Raw genomic sequence first — 24090 nt, 5'->3', positions numbered from 1 at the left:
GCCGCCGTCGAGATGCACCTGTGCAGCTGGAGCGCCGGCGATGAAGATGGACAGGGGGCAGCCGATATGCCTCAGCACTGTGCCTGCTCACCGGGCTCGACGATGATGCTGGTGCCGCAAGGGCGGCCGTGATGCCGCGCTCGACAATACTGCACCAGTGTGTCCGATGACGCTGCAGCGGGCGGCGGTGATGCCGTGTGACGACGGTCCAAAGCGGAATGTTCCCTCGCTTTGTCCGGTATAGTGCTGTTGTGTCCGCACAGAACAAACATGAGACATGAAGACAGTGTGTACGGCACAAACAGAATATGTGATTTATTCTACTCTTTGGTATGGTAATAATTAAACACGTATATAAATAATAACGCATACACACACACGCGCAATGCGGGGAGAGGACGACTGGTCCTGCTCGCGCCGCGATCCTCACTGAGGACGTCACAGGATGACAGTGGTGCTGTCAACAGTGAACCTTCAGGATGAGGCAGCGGTCTGTCCACAACACTAGCCAGTGGAGCTTTCTTCGCTTTGAGAGCTTTTACCTTCCCTCTGCACTGTTGTATGGTTTCGCATTGAAGTTATACATCGCTAGAACTAGAACGGCGATACCATTGTTTAAATACTAATCTCCAATGTAAACCACCAGCACTGAAGCAAGCACTGAGATTTGAATAATGGACGTTGGTGTTGATACCCATGTAACTGGTCACACGACTAATCTCATAGATTTTTGCTCGGAAAGTTAGAAAGCTATATCCCAAGCGCCACAGATTAAGCTTAAACGACTGGAAAATTGAATATCCATAGAAAAAAAATGAAAGCTCCACAGCTTCATTGGTTTGATCAATAGATGGCGTATTACAACTCATAATATAATATAATGAATATTGCTATCCTTTACTTGCAATGTGTTTCGACAAGTTTCATCTTATTATGACCCATATAACCTTCTAACTTTCTGAGCAAAAATCTATATGATTGGTCGTGTGGTCAGATACGTGGGTATCAACACCAACGACCATTACTCAAATCTCACTTGCTTGTGCTGGTGGTTTCCGTTGGAGTTTAGTATTTAAACAATCGTATCGCCGTTCTAGTTCTAGCGATGCATAACTTCAATGCGAAACCATACAACAGTACAGAGGAAATGAGAAAGCTCTCCTCCAAGCGATGAAGCTCAGCTGGTAGGGGTATCCCACCAACAGATAGCGCCACCAGCTTTTTTGCTATTTTTAGAATGCATGAGTCGTTTGCCGTCTGCTAAACGAAGTCTTTCTATATTCCGTTTAGGTAGCGTGCTTGAGTCGTTTAGAAGCCGTTTAGTGGTCGTTTAGTGGATTTGTGGCACTTGGGATATGTCATGATTAGATGAAGCTTGTCGAAACACATTGCAAGTAAAGGACAGCAATATAATGATGAGTTATAATACGCCAACTTTTGATCAAGCTAGTGAAGCTATGGAGCTTTCATTTTTTTTTCTATGAACATTTGATTTTTCAGTCGTTTAAGCTGAATCTGTGGCGCTTGGGTTCGGTTCCCATTGACCGTGTATCTCGGAGATCGCCTGTATTCATATGGAGTGTACTGCATTGAATCATTCGGGAAATGGTTTTATGACTTTTTTGTTTGTATTATGAGATCTGTAATTTTCGGTGGAATAAATAAAAAATCGGTACGTTTAGAGTGGTCTTATGTGAATCGGTAGGCATATCAAAAATCGGTAAGAATTCAGATACATCGGTTTTTCTGGTCACTCTGGCGGCCGTTGCTCACTCGAGCAGTTTTGACAGCTCACCCTCTCTCGCTCGCTCGCTCGCTCTCTAAACCTTGGGCCGTCTGTGTGTGTCAATTTGTATGGAGGAAAACAAACAGGGAGGAAAAACAACAAACGAATTGCATTTAGAGTGATTCATTCAGGGGGAAAACTTATAGCCGAAGGAATGTGCGGCGGCCGTTGAACTGTTGCGGGAAGAAATGCATACTTACAGTGTACCGATCGTGAAGCACGACATACGCCACGAAGAGACGATCCTCGATGCAATCAACGCTTTCGAGTATCTCAACCAGGTGAGGAAACCAGTGAGGAAACCCACAAGCTGCATTCTAATTGCCCCACTGTCCTTCCTTCTTGCAGGTGGTGGAAGATGTGTTTGGCAAGATCAACGCGCGGATCGAGCGCAACCGGGCCCGGCTGGAAGCGATCGATGGCCGGGTGGAGCAGGTCAGCGCGAGCGTGCGCAAACTGCACGAAACCAAGCAAGCGATCATCATTTACTCCCCCAGCCGTTACCCGGCGGCCGACGTGGATCCAACGATCGAACCGACCTTCACGCCCACCAACGGTATCGCGCCGTCCGAATGTCACTTCCGGCTGCGCGACAAACCCTACCTGCCGTCCCACTCGCTGCAGGAAAAGATTCAATTCTATCACGTGAAGTCACCGCGCGAAAGCGAGCGTATCTTTCCTTTCGAATCTGCCCCGGCCCGGAGCGGGTCGGGCAGTTTGCAGGGTCGCGGGTTGGGCCCATTCCTGGACACGTTGCTTCTGTTCAGCGAACCGGCGTATGTGCAGCAGTACCGGGGACAGGATTGGAAGCGCCCGGTGCGCAAAAGCTCGTCCCACGCGGTGGGTGGCATTAGGGAGGAAAAGGTGCTTTCCTCCTCGTCGCCGATCATACGCAGCCGGATGAAGAAGAAGAGTCAGGACATATTCTACACGCCTTCGCTGAACGACGCTCCGAAGCTGGACGTGCCGATCGATCTGCCCGATCTGCCCGGCATTGTGAGCAACATCAATTACGTGGGCAACAGTACGCTGATTGCGCCCTCGCTGCAACTGGCCGGCATCATCGAACAATTGCCCTCGCTGGAGGATCTCACCAGTGCCATCGATGTGGCGGACCATCATTCCAAAGAGAAGAAGGTGGGCGAGAGTGTACCCATGCCGGTACCACCGATAGCTCGCAGTGCGCCGGAAAGTGTTCCAGCAGTGGCCTCTACCGCAGCTTTGCCACCTCCACCACCTCCTCCGCCTCCGCCTCCACCCCCACCACCACCACCACCGGTTGTTGAGACAGCGACAGCACCAGCGACCAGCAAACCGGAAGCACCCAAGCAAAAGGAACCACTGCCAGCGCCGGCCGGCAACGCTCATTTCAACCTGATGGAAGCGATCCGACGTGCCGGTGGGGCGGAGAAAGCGAACCTTCGCCACAGCGACCGGCGGGAAGGGGGTGGTGGTCGCGATGGTGCTGCATCGTCCGGCGAACCAAAAAGCCTGATCGACGACCTACACAACAAGCTGCAGATGCGCCGGAAGGGCATCTCGGGCACGCGGGAACCACAGGAACCGCAGGGCAACGTGATCGACCGGCTGTCCGCGCTGATACCGCCGCCAGCGCCGAAACTCGCCGCGGACGCGTCGGCCAGCGAAAGCAACGAGGAAGACTGGGAGTAATGGATGCCTGTGTGTGTGTATGGTTCCAAAGCTTCCGCTGGACGATGTTTTTATTGTTATTCTATATTCTTACAAAGAGCGGTTTCACGTTACGCCGATAGAGAATCTTTTTTTAGTAAATAAAATGAAAATATTATCATGTTATTCCACCAAAACCGTGTGTGTGTGTCTGTTTGTTTGTGTGTGGGGGGCGGGGTGGCGACCGGCTTGCTTAGATGGGTTTGATTTTGAAGTGCAGTCCGATGAGCGAAAACACCAAACACTTTAGATCCTGCACGAGGTAGTAGAAGCCACGCAGGCCTTCCGGATCTTTGGACTGGTTGACGTCCACCAGCGAGCCCGTCTTGGACGTGGTGAACGAAATGTGCTCGTCGCCTATCACGATTTCCAACTCCTGCGGGAAAGAGGAAGGGGGGCGTGAGTCAGTGGACAACAAAATGGTGACCGGATTGGTCGGGAGTAACGTTTTCAGCACCACTCCTCCGACTTACCTGCCGCCCGACGCGATCCGGCGGTGGCCACAGCGAATCGTCTTCCGCCATAATTTCCGAGTCGAGTATGATGCGCTTCAGCTCTTCCATCACCGCCTGGTGCACGTACGCCTCCTTCCGGATCATGGTGTCGTTTTTGTAGTTGGAGTTGTTGGCGTACCGCAACTTCCCGTCCGGCCGGAACTCGAACTCCAGAAACTCGTGCCCGAACTTGCCCTTGTGGCCCACATAGTAGCGCAGGTAGAAATCTTCCGTGCTCGACATTGCCGATTCGGTTCGCGGCTTTCTTTTCCTTCCTCGCGGCAAATTTCTCCTGCCTGGCTCTGTGGCTGCTTGACGCTTGTGTTATTTTTTTTTTGCTTGCTTGCTTTTCCACACGGTTTGTATCGCGGTGGTCGGGTTGGACCATTGCGGAAGCGTTTTGACAGCAGCGTAGTTCATTGCGGCGCGTAGATGGCGCTGCGGGTTGAAGCGTTACAAAACCCAGGTGACAAGTCTTGCTAAGGACCTGAATAAGTCATATCGTTACAGTTTTCTGCTTTCGTTGGACTTTTTATAATTTATTTTACGATGGAAAATACAGTCTTCCCGCGAGTTACGCGTATAATGTTACTCGGATTTCCGTGTAAGTCAAATATCACATTTTGAAGCCAAAATACACTTGAATAAAAACGATTTTTGATTGAATAGTTATTTTATGAAATTTATAACTTGTTTAATTCAATTCGTGTTGAAAATTCGGTTTTCACTGTTTTTGAGCGACTTTTGTAAAAATTGTCATTTTTTTCATTTAATACTGATACTGATTTGACATATGAACTGTCAAAAATAAAAATTCGTGTAGCTAGAATTTGCGTAACTCGTGTCGCGTAACTCGGGGAAAGACAGTATTATACAGCAATTATCCGCAGTACGCGATACTCGATATACGCGAATTCGCAGTACGCGATTCCTCTAAATTTGACAGCTCCATGTGTTTTTTGCAAATATTTTAATTTTTTGAAATATTTTATGCTCTTTTTGAATTTCCTTAATGTTCTTAATGCATTTTGCATTAAATTTGTGCAAAAGATACCTATTTTATAACAATAAACTTTAATGCAAAACTCTGCGGCGATATTTTTCAACCCTCGAACCGGTAGTGTAAACTATTTTTCCATAGGAATCCGCTATACGCGAAAACTCGAGATACGCTATTGCGCTCGGTCCCGTACGATAGCGTATATCGGATAATGACTGTATAATATATAATATATATTACTGAACGATAGAGTAAGGTGGTCCCTTTCAACAGACAGAACTACAATAATATCGAAATAATTTTCCCATGTCAGATAATTTAACAATTTCTTTGGTGTCAGATTCAACTACATTGCTTTATTTATTGTTTCTTTAAAGAGCATCTTCGTGTAACATGTGTACGAGGGAGGGGGGGATTGTTACATTATATTTACTGTTTTCTACTTAAAATCTGCAATTTAAATAAATTCTACAATAACGGCGCCCTGTCCTGGGGATCGCCTGGCGCTTTAAAGGGGGAAAAGCAACATTTTGTTACCCCAACTTTTACCCATATAACTTTCGCCCCAAATGTAACTTGCGGTTAACACTGGCATCCCTTCTTTAAATGTTTATGCAGCTGCTTCTGCTGCTGCTACTGCTGCTGTGTAAAATTACCACCGTCCACCGTCTTACAAAAACGGACAACTTAACTACGCGTAATAATAGTACGTCATAAATTGCTAACAAAAACAACATTGCTTTCATCCACATTCGAAACATATCACGCGTACGCCTTTCTTTAATGTTTCGTTTGTAACTGTTAACTTTGCTGCAGTCGGTACAATATAGCGGCTATAAAAGAGCCGCTTTGGTGGTTACATAAGTACTAATTTTTTTCCAAAACAGGGACAATTTCACTACGCCACTATATAACATAAACAACTATAAAAATTCACTACAACTAGAGTTTGGGGGCACGGGAACGTAACGTTCGGCCGTACAATAATACAAAAAGAAAAAGTTGGGAGGCACTTGATTTGATTTTGACATCCACTGCTAAGGGGTTTTGTGTTCTCTCTCTCTCCCTCTATCTATATCTAACTCTCAGTTTTCAGTTAGTGATGTTTCCTTTCTTTCGAGCTTTTGTTTGGCTAAGTGTAGCTATATCCTTACTATGTACATCGAACTGTGGTGGGGTATTAAGGCTCTGAGCAAGTGGTGAAACAAAAACCACCTAAAATTATTTATAATTAAGAACAAAAAAAAATAAACCCGGTTTATTCCATTATGTTTTCTGCTATTGCTTCTGTAGCAACACTAAAAATGCCGTCGAGGTGGTGCGGAAGGATATAGTTTCCTCCATAGATAGCATAGCAGCGATATATAATGATAAAGAGTAAGCTACTGTTAAACGTTAGTATGTACACCTAACACCTAGAGCTTATGCAACAACTATCCACTAAATTAAGATTTCTTTGAGACACAGTTAAGGTACACACACCCAGAGAGTTGGTCGGTTCTAAAATCTGACTATACAAAATGTCTAAATATACTTGCTTTTCCTTTTCGATATGAGCTGTTCGCCTAGCTACACTAGAGCGCGTATGGGTAGATATGAACCTGTTTAATATAGTTTGTTGGTTTGTTTGTTTGTTTGTAACATTTAAATACGAGCCCAAAAAAAACCAGCAAGATTATATCATCACGGCATTAATAAATGCAACCGCGTGCGCCACATCTAATATCGGTCTATCGGTTGAAATAGTTTTAAAAACTGTTGCCTATAAAAAAGAGCGTTTCCTTTCGATAAAATGTACACTTCTCTAAAGGTGTTATTCATACCAAAACTGCCATGCATTCACAAAACTTCATTCTAACAGGTGTGTACATGGGATGTTTGTATATATTGAGCTCACAACAGGTTCTGTTTCATTGGTTTTTTTTATATGTTGTTAACAATCGCGTTTTTTTTTGTTATAAAATGGTGTAAGGCAAGATTTTTTCACAGGATGGATTGCATTTTTGTTTTGTCTTCATTTCTAGCTGAGTTACTATATATCATATAACGTTCCCGTCCAGTCTCTTGTCATTCGAGGAGTTTTGTCCTATGTCCTAACGGTTAAGTGAGCTGTTTCCAAAATGAGGTGCTGTGCCTAGGTTGTTGTATGTTTAACAGCTGTCATGTTGAGGGGGGAAAACAAATGAAATAACTGCATCACGAACCTATAAACTCGGTACTATCCAGCGTGACTTAATACATTCAAAGCTGGAAGACAGCAACATGGGGAAACAAAACGAAGTAGGCTTTCTGCACACGATAGCCAGCAAAAAAAACGAGGTTAATAATAATTGCTTCACTTTCACGATCACTTCAACCTAACTGTAACGCACGAATAAGATTTGGGGCACACTATGACACACGTACTTCACCACATTGCAGCATACAGGCATGTTCCCAACTTACAAAATCGACATGCTTTCTCATTCTACCCAATAGAGCAGTAAACATCTGAGAGAGCGAGTAAGCATGTTGATTTTGTCGCTTGGGTTTAGCGCAATTGGGTATAGTGCAAAAACGATCGCTTCGATGAGATAATTTGGAAACAATTTCCCACACAATGGGGGTAACAATGGGAGCAGCACCACATGCAATGCACGTGGTACGCGTGTTGCTTAATCACCACCTCTCACAACTACGTCTTGCTGCCTTCCAGTAAAATATTTTGGACCGTCCGACCCCGTTTCTGCAGCGCAGTAAATGCTTTCCCATCTCCTCGCCCTTAAGCGGCGCTCATCAATTGATACTTAATCGGTAGCAACTTTGGTTAATAGTTTGTCCGGATGACCGTTTTTACCCCTCATCCGGCGCGGGTTCCGGCTGGTTAAGCGTCCGATGCCGCTCGGCCAGCTGCTGCTGCAGCCGTACCCTCAATCAGGAAATGATCGCCGGATACCGGTTAATCGTTGGTCCATTGCTACCGCTCGCCGTGGTGCTGTTGCTGCTCACGTACAGGTCCGTGTTGGAGCTAAGCATGGGCCCACCGCCACCGGCCGCGCCACCGCCGCCTCCATTCATCCCCCCGCCGTTCGGCAGGGAGGTGGGAACGCTCGGCTGTATGAGCGACCCGATCGCCGGATGCATGATACCGTCCCGCGGGCTATCGATCGTCAGCTTCACCTGCAGGCCCGACTCCTTGATCAGGTTCACCACGTCACTGTGGCTCATGCCGGTAATGTCGATAGAGTTGACGGCAATGATCCGGTCGCCAATCTTCAGCTCACCGCACCGTTCGGCCGGACTGCCAGGGATCAGATCGCCAATCGACGACCCCAGGAACTGACCCGAGGAGGAGATTATCACGAACCCGAAGCCTTCGTTTTCCTTCCTCGTCACGAGCACATTGTACGGGTAGCGAGGGTTTGGCGGAAGGGGCGGTGGTGGTGGGGCCATCGGTTTCGACAGTTGCCGTCTTCGCAGTATCATCGTCACCTGGCCTCGCAGACCGGCTTCGCCCATCAGCTGCACCACACGATGATGGGAAGCATTTTCCTGCAAAACAAGACCAAAAATGTAACGGAAATGTAATTTTACGCTTGAAGCCTCAACGAACGGACAAACTTACCACATTCACACCGTTGATGTTCAGTATCTCATCCCCGGTAGCGATGCGCGTGTCCTTGTCGGCTGCTCCGCCCGGCACAATGTGCCCGACCGTCACCTGCGAGCCTTCCTCGGTGCCGCCGACGATGCGAAACCCGAACCCGAGCGCTTGCCGCTCAAGCGTCACCTCCGTCAGCGTGTACTCGTCGAGCCCGTGGCCACCGTACCCGTTGTTGCTGCTGCCGGCCGGACCACCGTAGATGCCGTGGTGTGGAGGCAGCTGATGCTGCGAAGGTGAATGCTGCTGCTGCTGCTGTCCCATTTTCCACCCATTATTGCCGGGCGGGCCGTGCATCGGGCCACCTGGATTCCCATAAAATTGCTGTTGCTGCTGCTGGGTATCATACAGAGCCATTCCATTGCCTCCATTGGGCGATTGCTGCATCGGATGGTGCATTGGAACGCCTCCACCGCCTTGCTGCGGAAGGTGATGCGGAAGGTACAGATTATCGTACTGAGGGACCGCACCCCCGATCGGCGGTCCCGACGGATTGCCCGGTTGCTGCATGGAGCGTTTCCGATCCATCAGGTAATCGTTCAACCGCTTGCCAATGTTGTCACTCATCTGGGGCGGTAGGCTGTAGGTGCCGTGCGGGGATGCGTTCATCGGATGCATCTGCTGGGAGGAAAACTGGCGATTCATCAAATGCTGTTGTTGCTGGAGGTGATGTTGCTGCTGCTGCTGCTGCTGTCGGTAGTCTTGGCAATCGTAGCAGAAGCAATTGTCATGATGATACGTTGCCTGACCAAGCGGTGGCACCGGTGGCGGTGGAACAAGGGGCGGTGAGTAGAGCTGATTGTATCCGCCACCTCCTCCCGGTGGTCCACCCATGCTGTTGGGCGGATGAAAACCGCCCGGCGTCTGGTACGGATGGCCAGCAGCGCCTCCAACCCCCTGTCCATGGTTATTGTGGTGATGGTAGATGGCCATATCGCTCGTGCTATTGTTGCTCGACCCACCGATCGTTAGCTCACCCAACCGGTCGGCCAGATTCGAGTGCTTCATCAAACCCGGATGATGAACCTGCCCGAACTGATCCTCCCCGTGGAGCAAATGATGATGATGCGGCAGATGATGATGATGATGATGGTACAGCCCGATATCGTTCGCAATTGAATCGTTATCGTGCGAGCTGCTGTTCGATTTCATGTTCAGCTCCAGCTTCGAATCGGTCACGCTCTTGCCCCCGCCCGCCCCGTCCAGCTCGATCTCTTCCGCGTTCAGCTCCGCCAACGGTAGCGAGGGAGTTTTCGCACGGGCGCGCGTATCGACGAGCGGCGTTTTTGGGCGCGTCGGCAACACTTCCTTCGTCTGCGTGCTGTACAGATCGGCGGTGGGCGTTTTGCTGCGAAACAGATTGCCCGGACCGTCCTTCTTCAGCAGCCCGCCGTTGCCGCCGAACTTGGCCATTTCGATGCTTTTGCGCAGCTTGTTCGTGAGCTTGCTGCTGGCGGGGAGCGAAGCGGTGGAAATGGGACCAGCGCCAGCACCACCGGACGCCATCAGCGCACCCGGGCCTCGCTGCACCTTCAGCGTGGTTTCGATGTTCTTCGGGCAGTCCTTCAGCACCTGCACCACCTCGTTGTGGCTCATGTCCTTCACCGGGATCGAGTTGATGCTGAGCAGCACGTCGCCTTCCTGAAGGTTTTTGCAGCACTGCCGGTCGAGAATCTTCTTCACCCGCTGTCCGTACGAGCTGTCCGTGATGGTGAAGCCGAACCCGTTGTCGCTCTTCACGATGTTGATGTGCAGCACCTCCGGCACAACCAGCTCGTACGCTTGCTGCTGCTGCTGCTGCTGTTTGCCCTTGTTGTAGTGCTGCTGATACGAAAGCGTATCGTTGAAGTAAACGTCCCCACCGTTCGAGGTGATCGTGGGCCCGTTACCAGCCGACGCTTGCAGCTTGGCGAGCGGATTCTTATGCGCCACCCCATCGGATGCACCACCGGGATGGTCCACCAGGAAGCCACCGTTTTCCAGAAACTTCAGCTCACCGTCGGCTATCATCGCGCCCCCGTTCTGCACCAACCCGTCTACCGCGATCGTCGTCACGACCTCCGTGTTCGGGTCGTTCGGATCGAACGGCAGCGGGTAGCCGCGGCACACGTCCAGATGCACCTCCTCGCCCGGCAGTATCGACTGGAAGATGTTCACCATCTCGTGGTGCGTGAAGCCCAGCACGCAGATGTCGTTCACGTACACCAGCACGTCCCCCATCTTGAGCTGCCCGTCCATCCAGGCCGGCCCGTTCGGCACGATCGACTTGATCTGCAGGAACTCCTCCACATTGTCGTCACCGCCGACGATCGTAAAGCCGAGACCGCGGATCGATTTCACCAGCGTCGTCATCAATCGCTCCCCACGCAGCTGCCCCGGGTTCTTGGTGAAATGATTCACGCGGCCCGGGCCACCGCCCGCGCTGCCAGCACCGTTTGCTCCCAGCTGTCCGCTACCGCCGGTATCGTGCGGGCCGCTACCGCCCGGCCCTCCGCCGTTACCACCATCGTGGTGCAGCATGGTGGAGGAGCTTCCTCCGCCTCCGGCTCCCCCGCGTTCCTGCATACGCTTCGCCTGCAGTACCGGATTTTCGTACTGCGTCTTGCGGTTGACGTGATCGATGTAGTACGTGCCGTAATGGGGATCGCAGATCTTCTCCCACCCGTACGGCAGCTCGTCGTCCTGGCAGTCTTCGAGCGATTTTTTCTGAAACTTCGACAGCCGCGGATCCAACCAGTGCGACGTGCCGGTGTTGTGGCTGCAAAGGAACACAATGAGGGGGTAAAATATGGGTAAGAATGATAAACAACAAATAACAGTTTTTTTTATAGAAAAGCTACAAATTTGTACAAGTTTATGTTCAACAAAAAACGACAAAAACAAAGACTGAATTCGTTAAATTTCGTGCCGCAACTGTAGAAACAATGTCGTTTTGCGATAAGCATGAGTCAGCTTCTTTGTGCGTCATCCTCAGGTCTTTGTTCGAACTTTTGACATGGAATGTCGTAGACGGTTATTCAAATGCGACGAGTTTCCGGATTTCCAAGCACAAAGAATGTAGAATGCAAATCATTTTTATTTTTGCGATTAAAGTATTTGCGGGAAAAATGTAATTTATAAAAAAAATGAATATGTATGATTTTAATTTTTGTTTACTACAAGATCAATACAAAAATCGATTATAGAAACCGATAGAAATCTTATGGCTAAACAAACATAGCAGTTAGTTTCATCTGCATACACGTCGTCAATAATAACTGATTATTTAAAGCATATTATAAAGGAATAATTTGCTTAGGGTAGTGATCGGCCGGTCTCGTGCTACAGTCTAGAGATGGGATCTCCGGATCGCAACAACGGTTCCGTTCCGGTTTCGGCAGGGTTGAATACTCGATTCTGACTCTAGAAAAATCGAATCAATGGCCCCGCCGGAATCGTTTGGAATCGTTCGAAACCGTGCGGAATCGTAGTCGACCGATATTAATTAACGTAAGAAGACATTTACTGTATTTTTTACTTTCTCCATCCAGTTAAAGTTGGAATAAGAAGTCATTCTGTTATACCCCTAATTATTTAACATTTCAGTACTTACATCATAATTAGTACAAGTAGTCCCCGAGATACGCGGACCTTTATTCAATATCAAATCAAATAATTTAGTTAGTGACTATAACTTCTCATTAAATGCAACATTACACGAACATTTGCTATATTTTGACTCAAAACTACGTGATTCGACTTCGGAAATTTGAGATACGTGGTTTCTCTCGACCCCCATTAATTGCGTATCTCGAGAACAGCCTGTACTAATTTCAATCGCAATCTCAATCGCAATCGTAATCGCAATCGCAATTAGAATCCCAATGCCAATCGCAATCCCAATCAGAATCCCAATCCCAATCGAATCTCAATCTAATCGCAATCCGAATCCGAATCCCAATCAGAATCCCAAACGAATCCAAACCCCAATCAATTCGCAAACGAATCCAAACCCCAATCAATTCGCAAACGAATCCCAATCCCAATCGAATTGCGATCAAATCCCAATCGCAAAGGAATCTTTTAGGGATTCAAATCCTAAAAACGGGATCCGATCCGATCGCATCTATCTAGGGATTGAATCTTCGAATCTACCGAATCCTGAATCTCCCAACACTAGTCCGGAGTCGTTCGGAATCGTTCGGAGTCGTTCGGAGTTGCCCGGATTTGTTTGGAGTCGGAGTCATTCGGAGTCGTCTAGAGTCGATCGGATACTACCGGAATCGAACTTGATCGGAGTATACCTGAGCCGTCCGGTGCAATGTGCTTGTGATTAGGCATTTCATTTCGTAGTTTTTTTATTCACTTTGTATACAGTCTAGTGATGGGCGGGTCGACCCAAACCTATCGGGTCGGAGCCATCCGTAAGCGACCCGGAATCGTTCGGGTCGACCCGAAAGGTACAAGTAGGTTGAGTGGGTGCAACGACTCCGGTAGGTGCGAGAAAGCATAAGCGACTCCGACCCGTTGGTGCAACGAGTTTGGGTCGGGTCGGGCCACGGTAGGTTCAGTTTGACCCGAGGGTGCAGCGAGTTCGGGTCGGGTCGGATCAAACTGAACCTACCGTGGCCCGACCCGACCCGAACTCGTTGCACCAACGGGTCGGAGTCGCTTATGCTTTCTCGCACCTACTGATCTTTCGGGTCGACCCGAACTCATTGCACCCGCGGGTCGAATTTGATTCCGACTCCGACCTAGCGCACCCGCTGCACCCACGGGTCGGAATCGATTCCGGCTGGCTCGCACCCGACTCCGGGTCGGGTCGTGAAATGAATCGTATGACCCAACACTAATACAGTCCTTTGTCTCGCCTCTGGCGACTCCGAGCGACCCTGGCCGATTCCGGACGACCCCGAACGTCTCCCAACGACTCCGGACAGCTCTGAATGACTTCGATTCCAAAGAACTCCGGCCGACAATACAAAAACATACACGCAAGATTAATTGCTCATACTTACTCGATAAAGTACACCTCGCCACTGTCCGTGAAAGCCTTCTCCCACTTTGGCGGCAGCGGTCCCAGCCCGTCCTCATCGTCCAAATGATGATGATGGTGATGGGACGAGAGGTCCGTTTTTTGGTCATAGAAGCTACCCGTTTCGCTGTCCCCGGTGGCTATCGAAATGCTGCCATCATTACTTTGCTGCTGCTGCTGCATCTGAAGATGATGATGGTGATGATGATTGTTGTGCTGGTGGTGTTGGTGCTGTGATGGATGGGGCGGTGGCATACTGTTGCTGCCGTTATTTCCCGTGCCACCGTTTGCTGGTGGTGGCAGTGGCGGCAACCCGCCGTTCGGTGGCCCTCCCCCATTGTTGTTGCTCTGGCGTCTCTCGAGGGAATTGACATTTCCCGCAGCACTGTTACCATGGTTATCGTTACCAACGCCCCCTGACAGGGCATGCTCCGCAGGGCCGGCGGAGGAGTCCGATTTCACACCCATGCTGTTGCTGCTGCTGTTGTTGCTGGTGCCACCCGCCGATTGACTCATGTTTATGCTTCACTTCCGGACAGCGAGGGGGCGGCAATCCGAGACACACAATGCACTTTGCTGTGTGCGGCGGCGGCGGCTGCGCTGTTACGAAGCGATTGCACCATACGGGGCGCGGCAAAGGCAGCAAAGGGTCGCCTGTTGCAAAGTAATTACCGACCCCGTAATTCAAGGACGGTGGCGTGGTGCGTTGTTGCACGGAGGACAGAGAAACCAAACAAAACAGACAAAACAATCACAGTTCACGTGTAGAAGATTAAAATAATCCTATGCACAGGCGCATAACGCACACAGACACTGGTCTCACTGGAAAAGCCAACGTTTCCCTCCAACGATTGGCAAGAGGGAAAGGGTCAAAATACTTTTTTGTACGACAAATTAGTGCAGAAGTAGAACACGAACTCCGATTTACACACATCCACATGCCATCGAATGCGACACACCACTCTGTGTGTCTGACCAGCGTAGAGGAAGCCGGAGCCACGACACGATCGATTTGACCTTTTTTTTTTTTTGTTTGTATGGTTGGTTCACGGGTGACCGACGCAAGCGATGGCCAAAAATATACACTTTCACCAGCGTGCGCGCGCGAGATTGCTTGCGCACAGCAGCAGAGAAGAGGAGCGCACGAGCGCGCGCAACCAACACGAATCGACACAGCTCCAGGGCCCTCTTGGACCGGCGGCGGACGGTTGGCTTTTCTCGAAACAAAAAAGCGACGATTTTTCTTCACCGCTCCTTCCTTAGTCACCTTGATTGACGCGATGGATCGAGAGCGCGATCGAGTTTGCTGCTTTTAATGCCTCCGGAGGTCATCACACTGCCACCGACAGGCACCTGTCACATACGCGCATTGGCCATCCGGCCCAATAAACCGAGCAGAGGACACACACACACACACACACACACACACTGTTCTCACTTTTCACTGCGCTCACGCGGAGAAGAATGCGGTTTTATGCATTGCACGTGGCCTCAACGGGATGCATCGTGCGCAAAAATAACAAGAGGAGCTGCTGCTGCTGCTGCCAGCAAATGCTAATGCAGGTTCGTTGGGACGAAGCAGCGAAATACCCGCAAAATACCGGTTGATGACGTGTTGCGGCTGTGTTGTGCCAGCGCGAATTCCTTTCCCTCTACGGTGATCGAAGCAGACGGTGGTATATCATCATCGTCGTCGCCGTCGTCTTCGTTGCCCCGTTTCTGTGTTTTCTCTCTAATACACACCGCAGGGTGTAAAGGTAACTGGCGATGAGGTTTGGGTCGTATTATGAATCACCATCACCGCTGTGGATTTGTTTCACCTTCGCTCTACTTCTTCTCGGTTGCGTTTGCTACACGGAATTTAATACATGCCCTCACACACACGCACACTGACCTGGGCGGGGGGAAGGGGAGGAGGAGCTAGATAGTGTGCAGTAATGCTACACTACGCCGCACTGAAGCAATAGGGCTACCGAGCAACCGAAATTCGAATGGAATGTTGCCCTTTTTTTCTTACTCTTTGCTTCACCGTTGTACTCTTCTCTCTGTCACACTAAAGCCTTACCCCAAAAAGGGTGCATGGCGGGAGTAAGAACTACACCAACTGAGGTTCAGCGCACGATTGTGCTCTGGCTGCTGTTTTGCAATTTGCGTTTTCCGTCACCCGTTTGGGTCGCTCTCACACACACACGTACACACGCACACTTACTACTACAAACACACTGGGGCACTGTTGTCGTTCCACAAAGCTGCTACAGCTGGGAATATGTTGAGCATAAAGATGGGTGGTGGGCGGTGGCAGACAGAACGTAGCATTTGCATTAGCTGCCGTTTTGTTTTGACGCTTGTGAGAAGCGTGCGTGGTAGAACACCTTCGTTTGAACCTTCAGCCCGGAAATGTCACAACTAAAAACCGCTCGGCAAAGACTTTGCACCGTTCCTGTAAATAAGGGAGAGGAAAAAAAGAGATGAAATGAGATGAAATTGTAAATTGTTATGCATAATATAAATAATACATAAACTGAGAGCATTTTTTTTCTGAGAAAAAACCAGTAATTGATACTCCTTATACGATAGGACGTGAAATTAAAAACTAATAGCAGCTACTCCTACTCTAGTTATAATTTCTACCCATATTCTGTCCTCTTCCGCTCCTCGCTAGCGACGCTCTGAAGTGTCTCAAAAATGCTCAAAATTTAAATGACCCGCATTGGAGCATCCGAAGGGAACATGAAGACATGGACACGACACGAAAGACTGATACCGTTTAAATGGAACCGTTTCTCCTTCGTTCGGCCACCATCGTCCACCTGTTGGACCCCCATCACCCGCCAGTACCGACTCCACCATGTGTCATCAGCATAAAAATCGGTCACAGATAGGGTCACCGAGGAGAAAGATGGACAGTTGGAAGAAGGAAGGAATGAAAAAGGGAAGGAATATGGTGGTGGCTCTTTAACTTTCTTTTCATTCATCCTGCAGAAAAAGGGGACAAAAAGACATCATCCTCATGCAAAGATGAGGAGGACCACACCGTGCCACAGCAGTGCTATCTTTAGCGAAAATCAACATCACGTATGTGAAGCGTTTTTTGTGGTCGGTCCACGGCGACATGCTCGCGCGGAATCATCACTTTCCTCCACATAAAACACGCACACATACATACACACACGCTATGTAGCTGTACGTGCAGCGAGTGTGACCGAGCGAGACGGCAAGCAAGCGAAACAGCATCGGCCAACGAACCGAGGGGTGGAGAGTGTGAGGAATGGGGCGCAAGTGGCGAAAGTTGCATAATAAACATGTCATTATTTCTATCATTTATCTCCTCTCGCTCGCTCCCGTTTACCGCAAGCACAATACACCAGCAAGGCAGGCGTTGAAGCTCGGCCAGTACCGTTGGTGGTGATGGTGGTGATGGTGGTGGATTTTCTCATGTTCTCTCCCTCGTCGCACACACACCTGCCACTTACGATCGCACATGGGAGGAAGAGCAGCAGCATCGCTATGCTACCTACCATTCCCCTTTGCTGCAAACAGGTTAATGATGCTCCAAAGGGATAGCAGCATAAGCAGGAGAGAGAGAGAGCGAGAGAGAGAGAAAGAAGAGGAGAGAGAGGAGGAGGAGGAGAGAGAGAAAGAGAGGAACCTACTAAACCGTAAACTTTTGTTTTCTTTGCTTGATTCCCTCGTTTCCCCGTTTCCCCCTTTCGCTGGCTCGTTTTGTACACACAACGCTGACGGACTGCTGCTGCGTGTGTTTTTTCCCATCGATCTAGCCACCCGGCACAACTACACAGCCAGCATTGCAACGGGCGCATAATTATGTATACCACACATTAATGAAAGTCGCTTGGGTCGTCGTCGTTCGTCTTGCGTTTTTTTTATCCAGCACCACCGTTTTCTTTTCTTCTTCAGTTCCCATCGCCGTTTTTCTGCTTCTTCGGGAATTCTGAACGGTAGGGAATTGTGCTTGTTCTTGACAGCAGAGCAAAAGAAATTAAGCTGCCCCACTACACAACCACGGGGTGCAACGGTTGTTCATCTTAATTTTTGCTCCTTCCTACACCCAATCCTCCCGAGATTCGAGAGTTCTCTTAAGACAGTATCGCCGACCGGTCGGAAGCACTTGAGCACAATGATCGATGGGAGAACACTTCTGCACGTCTGTGTGTGTCTCGAATGGCGTTTTGTGTCCACCGTGGGGTTCAAACGATCAATAAAAGCTCCGACCGAAGGATGGCAACTTGATGGGAATGCCAATTTTATGCAACACGGGAACAGAATGGGAAGCGGCAGGGAGGGATATATGTTTTTGTATGCATTCCACCGAATCACCCCCCCCACCCCCCACAGAAGCGCACGACAAGTGAATGTGTTTGGGGCCCGAAAAGCCCCTTACGCCGCGGCGGCGACCATTGAGCCCATCTCCGACCATCTCCCTCTTTCCACTGTCAACTTGTGAGTGTGTGTTGGTGTGCGTGACACGCAGGGCAGGACAAGTGGGTGCGCGCGTGTGTGTGTGTGTGTGCGTATTATGCATGTGTGTACGACACACTCCGGATCTGATGGAATTCCATTCATCGCCCCTTTCGGTTTTTTCGACGCAAGGCTGTCACAATTTTATACATTCCTTCAGTTGTGCGGTTGCTTGCTGGCAATGTAGCTTCCATATTCCTACCACAATAACACAACGACGGCACTTTAAAACACTTTCAACAAGAGTTTTGAACACACAAACACACAGCACAGCACACTTGGGGCAGGGTGCAGAGCAAGGAAAGTTGCTTCTCTCCAGGCATCATCGCCGCACCGCAAATAGATCGGGAGTTCACCACAAATACACACCGCACCACTCCTTCCCCGGTCATACCTTCATCTGTATCGTTGCGTACTATCACCAGGTAGTCGATTGCCGCACACAAACTGCACCGAACGGAACGTTTTCAAAGGAAAAACAGCGTCAAAAGGTTGAGCTGCACCTCGTCGTCAGCCTCCATTTTCAAACAAAACGTCTTCTTCTTGTTGTTCGCGGGCGTGTGTGTGTGTGTGCGTTAGAGCTGGTGTCACTTTTTACCCGAGTCGAAACGTCAGGTTGGTTCAGCGCTGCGGTGCAAAATGTCTAATGACAGTGTAACGGATTTTGTGTGCGTGATTGTGGATTTAATGGAGTGCAAAGCACAATTGTTAAACAAACTGTAGGTATTTTCCTCCGCCTCGTATCCTGCCACTTATGAATTTAAAAAAAAACAAACTTTGGCCGTAATTTTCCAACTTCCAATGTTCCGTGGCGAAGCGTTTGTTTGACCGTTATTTTGACATTGCTTTCCGGTGAAAATTCTACAACGATCGTACAGTTTCATAATGCTTATAGAATGGCGGTTGAAAGCGTTATGTTTCGAACCGATATTTGGTACGTTACTTGTAAATTTAGCTCGATTACAGAGCATTTATATAATTTGGAGGTTACAAGTACACGACGAGAGGGTTTCACGGCCGCGAAAGTCGTGTAAAAGGCAGCTGCCAAAATGTCGTACTTTCCCAAATAGCCAGCTCGTGCTTTATAACCGATTTAGGGCTTAACGAAAAATCGTTCCGATGTCGTACTTTGTAGCTGATTAAGAGATTGTTGTGGGCAGCCGTGCCGACCCCTGGACTTGCCGTGGCAGTTGCGCTGCCACCGGTCAACAACAGAGATAGACGGTACTTTGCGGAACTATGGAGCTTTTTAACAGGCACATGGTACTTTTAGGAACTTTGCGGCTGATTAGCACTATGTGTAGGGTTCATGATGGAACTTGAAGGCTTGTTAAGAAAGGGTACTGAACTTGGTTGAACTTTATAGCTTTTTAATGCATGACATCGGTACAAGGTGGCTCTTGTCAAAGTGTCAAAGACGGACGCCGGCAATAATCTCATTGCTGCAGCACAAGTTAGATTCGTTAATTGAAGAATGAATATTGAGTGAAGTGATTGTGATTTTATTTGTGTAAAATTTTGTGTAATTCATCAATACAAAGGATTTAAAAATATACATATGTGTTTAAACGAAACAAATCTTGTTGTTTATTTCATCGATGACGCTTGCTTGAAAATAAAACACAAAGAAAAATAATCCCTGGCATCGTGGCATAAGGAAGCTGCTTAGGCGCTGTTTGAAAGACCCACATAGAACTTTGATGCTGTTTATCTACTGCAAAAGGCGAATTAGAGCAGCGATCTTTAGCGTGCCAAAATGAGCTGCTTAAGCAATTCTGGCTATTTGGGTTGTGGCTGATTAAGAGTTAAGAAGTAATAAAAACTGGAAAGATAAAGATCCCCGCCATGACACTCGAACTACTACTGATGGAAAGCACTATGTCCAACAAAATACCTGGGAACCAAACGATACAGACCCCCACCATGTCACTTGTACCAGTACTGCTGGAAAGGACCCAAATAGCCAGCTCGAACTCTATAGCTGATTTGGGGCACACATCGCAACACATTGCAAGAAAAGGACAGCAATATAATGATGAGTTGTGATATGCCATCTATTGGTTTGCTCAATGAAGCTGTGGAGCTTTCGTTTTTTTATGGATATTTGATTTTCCAGTCGTTAAAGCTGAATCTCTGGCGCTTGGGTTCTGTACAAATGGAACAGAGTTGTTAAACAATCGTATCGTTCTAGTTCTAGCGATGCATAACTTCAATGCAAAATCATACAACAGTACAGAGGGAATGAGAAAGCTCTCCAAGCGAGAGAAGCTTCCCTGGTTGGATATTCCACCAACAGATCAGCCTTTTGCTATTTTTAGAATGAATGAATCGTTTGCCGTCTGCTAAACGAAGTATTTTTATGTTCCGTTTAGATTGAGAGCATGAGTCGTTTAGAGCCCGTTTAGTGGTCGTTCAATAGATTTGTGGCACTTGGGCAGCAAGTAAGATTTGAATAATGGTCGATGGTGTGATACCCATGTATCTGACCACACGACCACATTCATATAAATTTTTGCTTGGGAAGTTAGAGGGCTATAAGGTTATGATTAGATGGAGCTTGTGGAAACACATTGCAAGAAAAAAAACTTAAATACAGTAGGGTAACTGTACCAGTTTTCGGCCGGCTAGTGCAGCAGTTTCACAAAAATTGCTCACACATCAATATTTTTCATTATTTTTCTTGAAAGTGTTGTTATTCTGGTTGATAAACTATCATAGTATGTTACAATATTTTTTATTTGCCGGTTCAAAGCCCTTTTTCATAAATATTCGTGAAAATGCAAACATTGATTTTGCTCCTATTTTCGGCAGTTTGTTCCTATTTTCGGCAGGCTGTGTTCCTATTTTCGGCAGCGCGAATACGGGTCAGAAAATGTTTGTATCAATGTGAATATGTACAAAAAATGTTTAAAGCAATTTAACACTCTTACTTTCCTAAGATTGGTGTTAAAAAGCACTTTAATTATTAATTTTACGTTGCTTATTTTGGCCCGTTTTGACAGCCATTTTGATGCGACGTTTAAACAGAGCACAGTTTGATGGTTTTAGCGTACGGTGCGAACTGGCTTACAAATATTTATTTTTCTCTTAAGTTAGTGCATTGTTTGTCGTAAAATTGGTGATATTTGGTACAAAAAAGGTCATATTATGTGTCGACATACGCATTGTAGTGTTCTGATCAATTTTAAAAGGAATATTCAGCCATATTAAAAGTGTGTTATTGTTCCGAGTTTCGGCAGGAGCCCACAACATTGAGCTGTCAAAAATGAACATTTACTGTGTACAGGCGGTCCCCGAGATACACGGTACCTCTTATACGCGGATTCGGAGATACGCGGTTTTCTAAATTTGACAATTCTTTGAGCAAATTGTACTGATTTGACACATCAATTTCAAATTGCCAAATAATTTCCGTTTTGATCGAATGTTAAAAACTATTTCAAAAGGTTTAAAACAGTTATATTCAGTCAGAATCATATCAAATAATTCATAAAGTGACTAAAACCGCCCCCTACTTGCAAAATTACACGAAAATTTGTGATATTTTAGCAGGAAATCACGAGATTCGATTTACGCGGAAATTCGAGATACGCGGTATTTTGCGGCCGTTTTCGGTCCCCATTAACCGTGTATCTCGGGGACCACCTGTACCTATTTTCGGCAGCATTTAAAGTGAAAAATAACCTGTTTATCGTGAGTTTAAAATTCCGAACAAGTTAGAATAAATTTAATAAGCATAAAATCTTTAATATATACCACTTTTTCATTGTTTTACTGTTCTGATTCTCTTAATCACAAAACCTGCCGAACGATTGGCTGACAGCAAAGCTGCCGAAAAAAAGCACAATTTATTTGATATTTTGGAAAATACGTAATGAAATGGTGTGAAACCACCGACAAACCGACGTGACACTGGCGTTACAAAAGTGTCCCACACGAAAGTACTGACATTTACCAGTGAGGCGATCACTTCAAAGTAAGCTCTGTTCACTGCTGCTTCGATGTAAACAACTTTTCTAAATACAAATTGCGAAGGAAGTGTGAGGCACGATTTTGTGAGAATTATTGGACAAAACACCCAGGAAAATCATTTTATAAGTTTCCAAATCAATGCAAAAAATGTGAGAAGTACATAAAACAATACGCATTGGAATTAGCGAAGAAAAACAAAAAGGGGATTTAGCAGTTTCTTTTCTGTGTCATGTAGTAAGCGAATCATTATAGAGATGGCGCTAGTGTTTAACGTATTTTCATTTGAAATAAGGAGACAACTTTTGAAGCTCATTTTGTTCGAAGTGTCACGTCGGTTTGTCGGTGGTGAAACTTCGTATGTGAATATCAAATAAGTACACCTTCACTATAAAATTGTATTTTGTGAAATTTTTTACCGCATTTGTGCAGAATTTCACGTTTTTAGCTACCCTGCTGAAAATAGGTACACTGCCGAACTGGTACAGTTACCCTATACGCTCGGTAATCCGCACTTGATTGAGTGCGGACTTTCGAATGACGTTTTGACTTGATAATATTATTTTTTTTAATCATAGTTCACTACTTTAGATCGAACACTGTTCACCGCGTGCAGCAAGATCTATTAAGGAGAACAGGTCGATGCAGAAGCCATTGCTAGGTTGCCATTTTTAGCTTGCGTTTGACAGTTTCATGAAAAAGTGTTTACAAACAAATAGGCAACAGTTGCAAACCGTATTAACGACTTCTTAGCACACGTTATTGTGTTTTCAGTTTTCTTCGCCCCAATAAAAATATACTTATACCTATGTGTATATTCGGGCACGATTTAGTGTATATGGTCATACTTCTTATATTTCATTCTTTTGTCACCATTTTTACTCATTTACGTATTATCTTGTATTTTGGCAAAAGGATGCTGAACAGGCATTCGAGGAAGACATTCTCCTGCTGAAATTGCTTTAAAACATGTAATATTAATGGTTTTGTATTACATTGACTCAAATGATTACCCTGGTTTTATAGTTTGGTTAACTTACCTGTAACACACACAATCACAAAAACACACCAATAAGAAGTAGAAAACAGTAGCACAATGTGAAAACTATTCTCGTTTACAATTTATAGAATGTATCACAATGAAAACTATACTGGCTCAACCAACAATCTCAATAGCACAAACACGTATGTGGGTACTATGATTGCCTAACGACGTTTGTAAACAATGTTCAATTTAACTGTCAAAATTTTCCCATCGCTTCTTGTCACTTTACTCTATGTGCTTCGACCTGTTCTCCTTAATAGATCTTGGCGTGCAGATTAAAAAGGTGCGGATTACCGAGCGTATCTGTATAATGATGAGTTATAATACGCCATCTATCGAGCAAATCAGTGAAGCTATGGAGCTTTCCTTTTTTCTTCTGATTCTCATTCCAGAGCTAATTCCAATTATTTATTTATTTTTCATACACAACCGACGGACCATCGTGTCTAATCGGCAACCTTATAATTAAATTAAGATATATATGACAATGATCATTTATAACATATAAATAGACCTCTAGCTAACATTAAATGTGACGTAGACGCAATTTCTCCTTGAACGTAGAAGTAGACATACTAAAATCGAACAAATCTAACACTTCATTGAACTCGAGGGACATACGTATAATGGGGTGTCCCTGGCTATGGTTGTTGCGGGTACGCGGTACACGGAGATGGAAATTGGATCTAAGAATCCGACAGGGAGCGAACAAATTGATGCTGGCTAGTAATGCCGGGGAATCGATCTCTCCGTTAAGGAGCCGGAATATGAAAAGGCATTGGGCGTTTTTACGTCGAGAGCAGAGTGGTTCAAGTCCGAGAAGCAGACACCGCTGATGGTAGGTGGGCCGAGCGTGCTGGGATTGCCATGGAAGGAGTCGAACCGCGTACCTGGTGAGTCTCCGTTGAATGGCTTCGAGGCGATTGATGTCACCAACACCAAGCGGGCACCAGATCGGACAGCAGTACTCCAGG

The 24090-nt window shown here is 47.0% G+C and overlaps 3 protein-coding genes across 3 annotated transcripts; 1 reads left to right on the top strand and 2 right to left on the bottom strand.

The window, feature by feature from the left end:
• Positions 1-1816: 1816 nt before the first annotated feature.
• On the top strand, positions 1817-3612 carry LOC1278912 (WASH complex subunit 1). Its single transcript, XM_061654006.1, has 2 exons — positions 1817-2067; positions 2135-3612. Exons 1-2 carry the CDS (start codon positions 1975-1977, stop codon positions 3455-3457), a joined length of 1416 nt encoding a protein of 471 aa, XP_061509990.1. The 5' UTR covers positions 1817-1974; the 3' UTR covers positions 3458-3612.
• Positions 3476-4353, bottom strand: LOC1278913 (protein mago nashi). Its single transcript, XM_318556.4, has 2 exons — positions 3949-4353; positions 3476-3851 (listed from the first exon to the last, which is right to left on the bottom strand). The coding sequence occupies exons 1-2, from the start codon at positions 4210-4212 to the stop codon at positions 3669-3671; spliced, it is 447 nt and encodes a 148-aa protein (XP_318556.2). The 5' UTR covers positions 4213-4353; the 3' UTR covers positions 3476-3668.
• Positions 4354-5294: 941 nt separating this feature from the next.
• On the bottom strand, positions 5295-18691 carry LOC1278915 (membrane-associated guanylate kinase, WW and PDZ domain-containing protein 1). Its single transcript, XM_061654005.1, has 4 exons — positions 18497-18691; positions 13607-16063; positions 8574-11367; positions 5295-8500 (listed from the first exon to the last, which is right to left on the bottom strand). Exons 2-4 carry the CDS (start codon positions 14137-14139, stop codon positions 7883-7885), a joined length of 3945 nt encoding a protein of 1314 aa, XP_061509989.1. The 5' UTR covers positions 14140-16063; positions 18497-18691; the 3' UTR covers positions 5295-7882.
• Between the last annotated feature and the right edge of the window lie 5399 nt (positions 18692-24090).

This window comes from Anopheles gambiae, chromosome 3, assembly GCF_943734735.2.
Source record: "Anopheles gambiae chromosome 3, idAnoGambNW_F1_1, whole genome shotgun sequence".
Classification (NCBI taxonomy): Eukaryota; Metazoa; Arthropoda; class Insecta; order Diptera; family Culicidae; genus Anopheles; species Anopheles gambiae.
The sequence above is the reverse complement of the archived record's forward strand: the minus strand, read 5'-3'. Positions and strand labels throughout refer to the sequence as shown.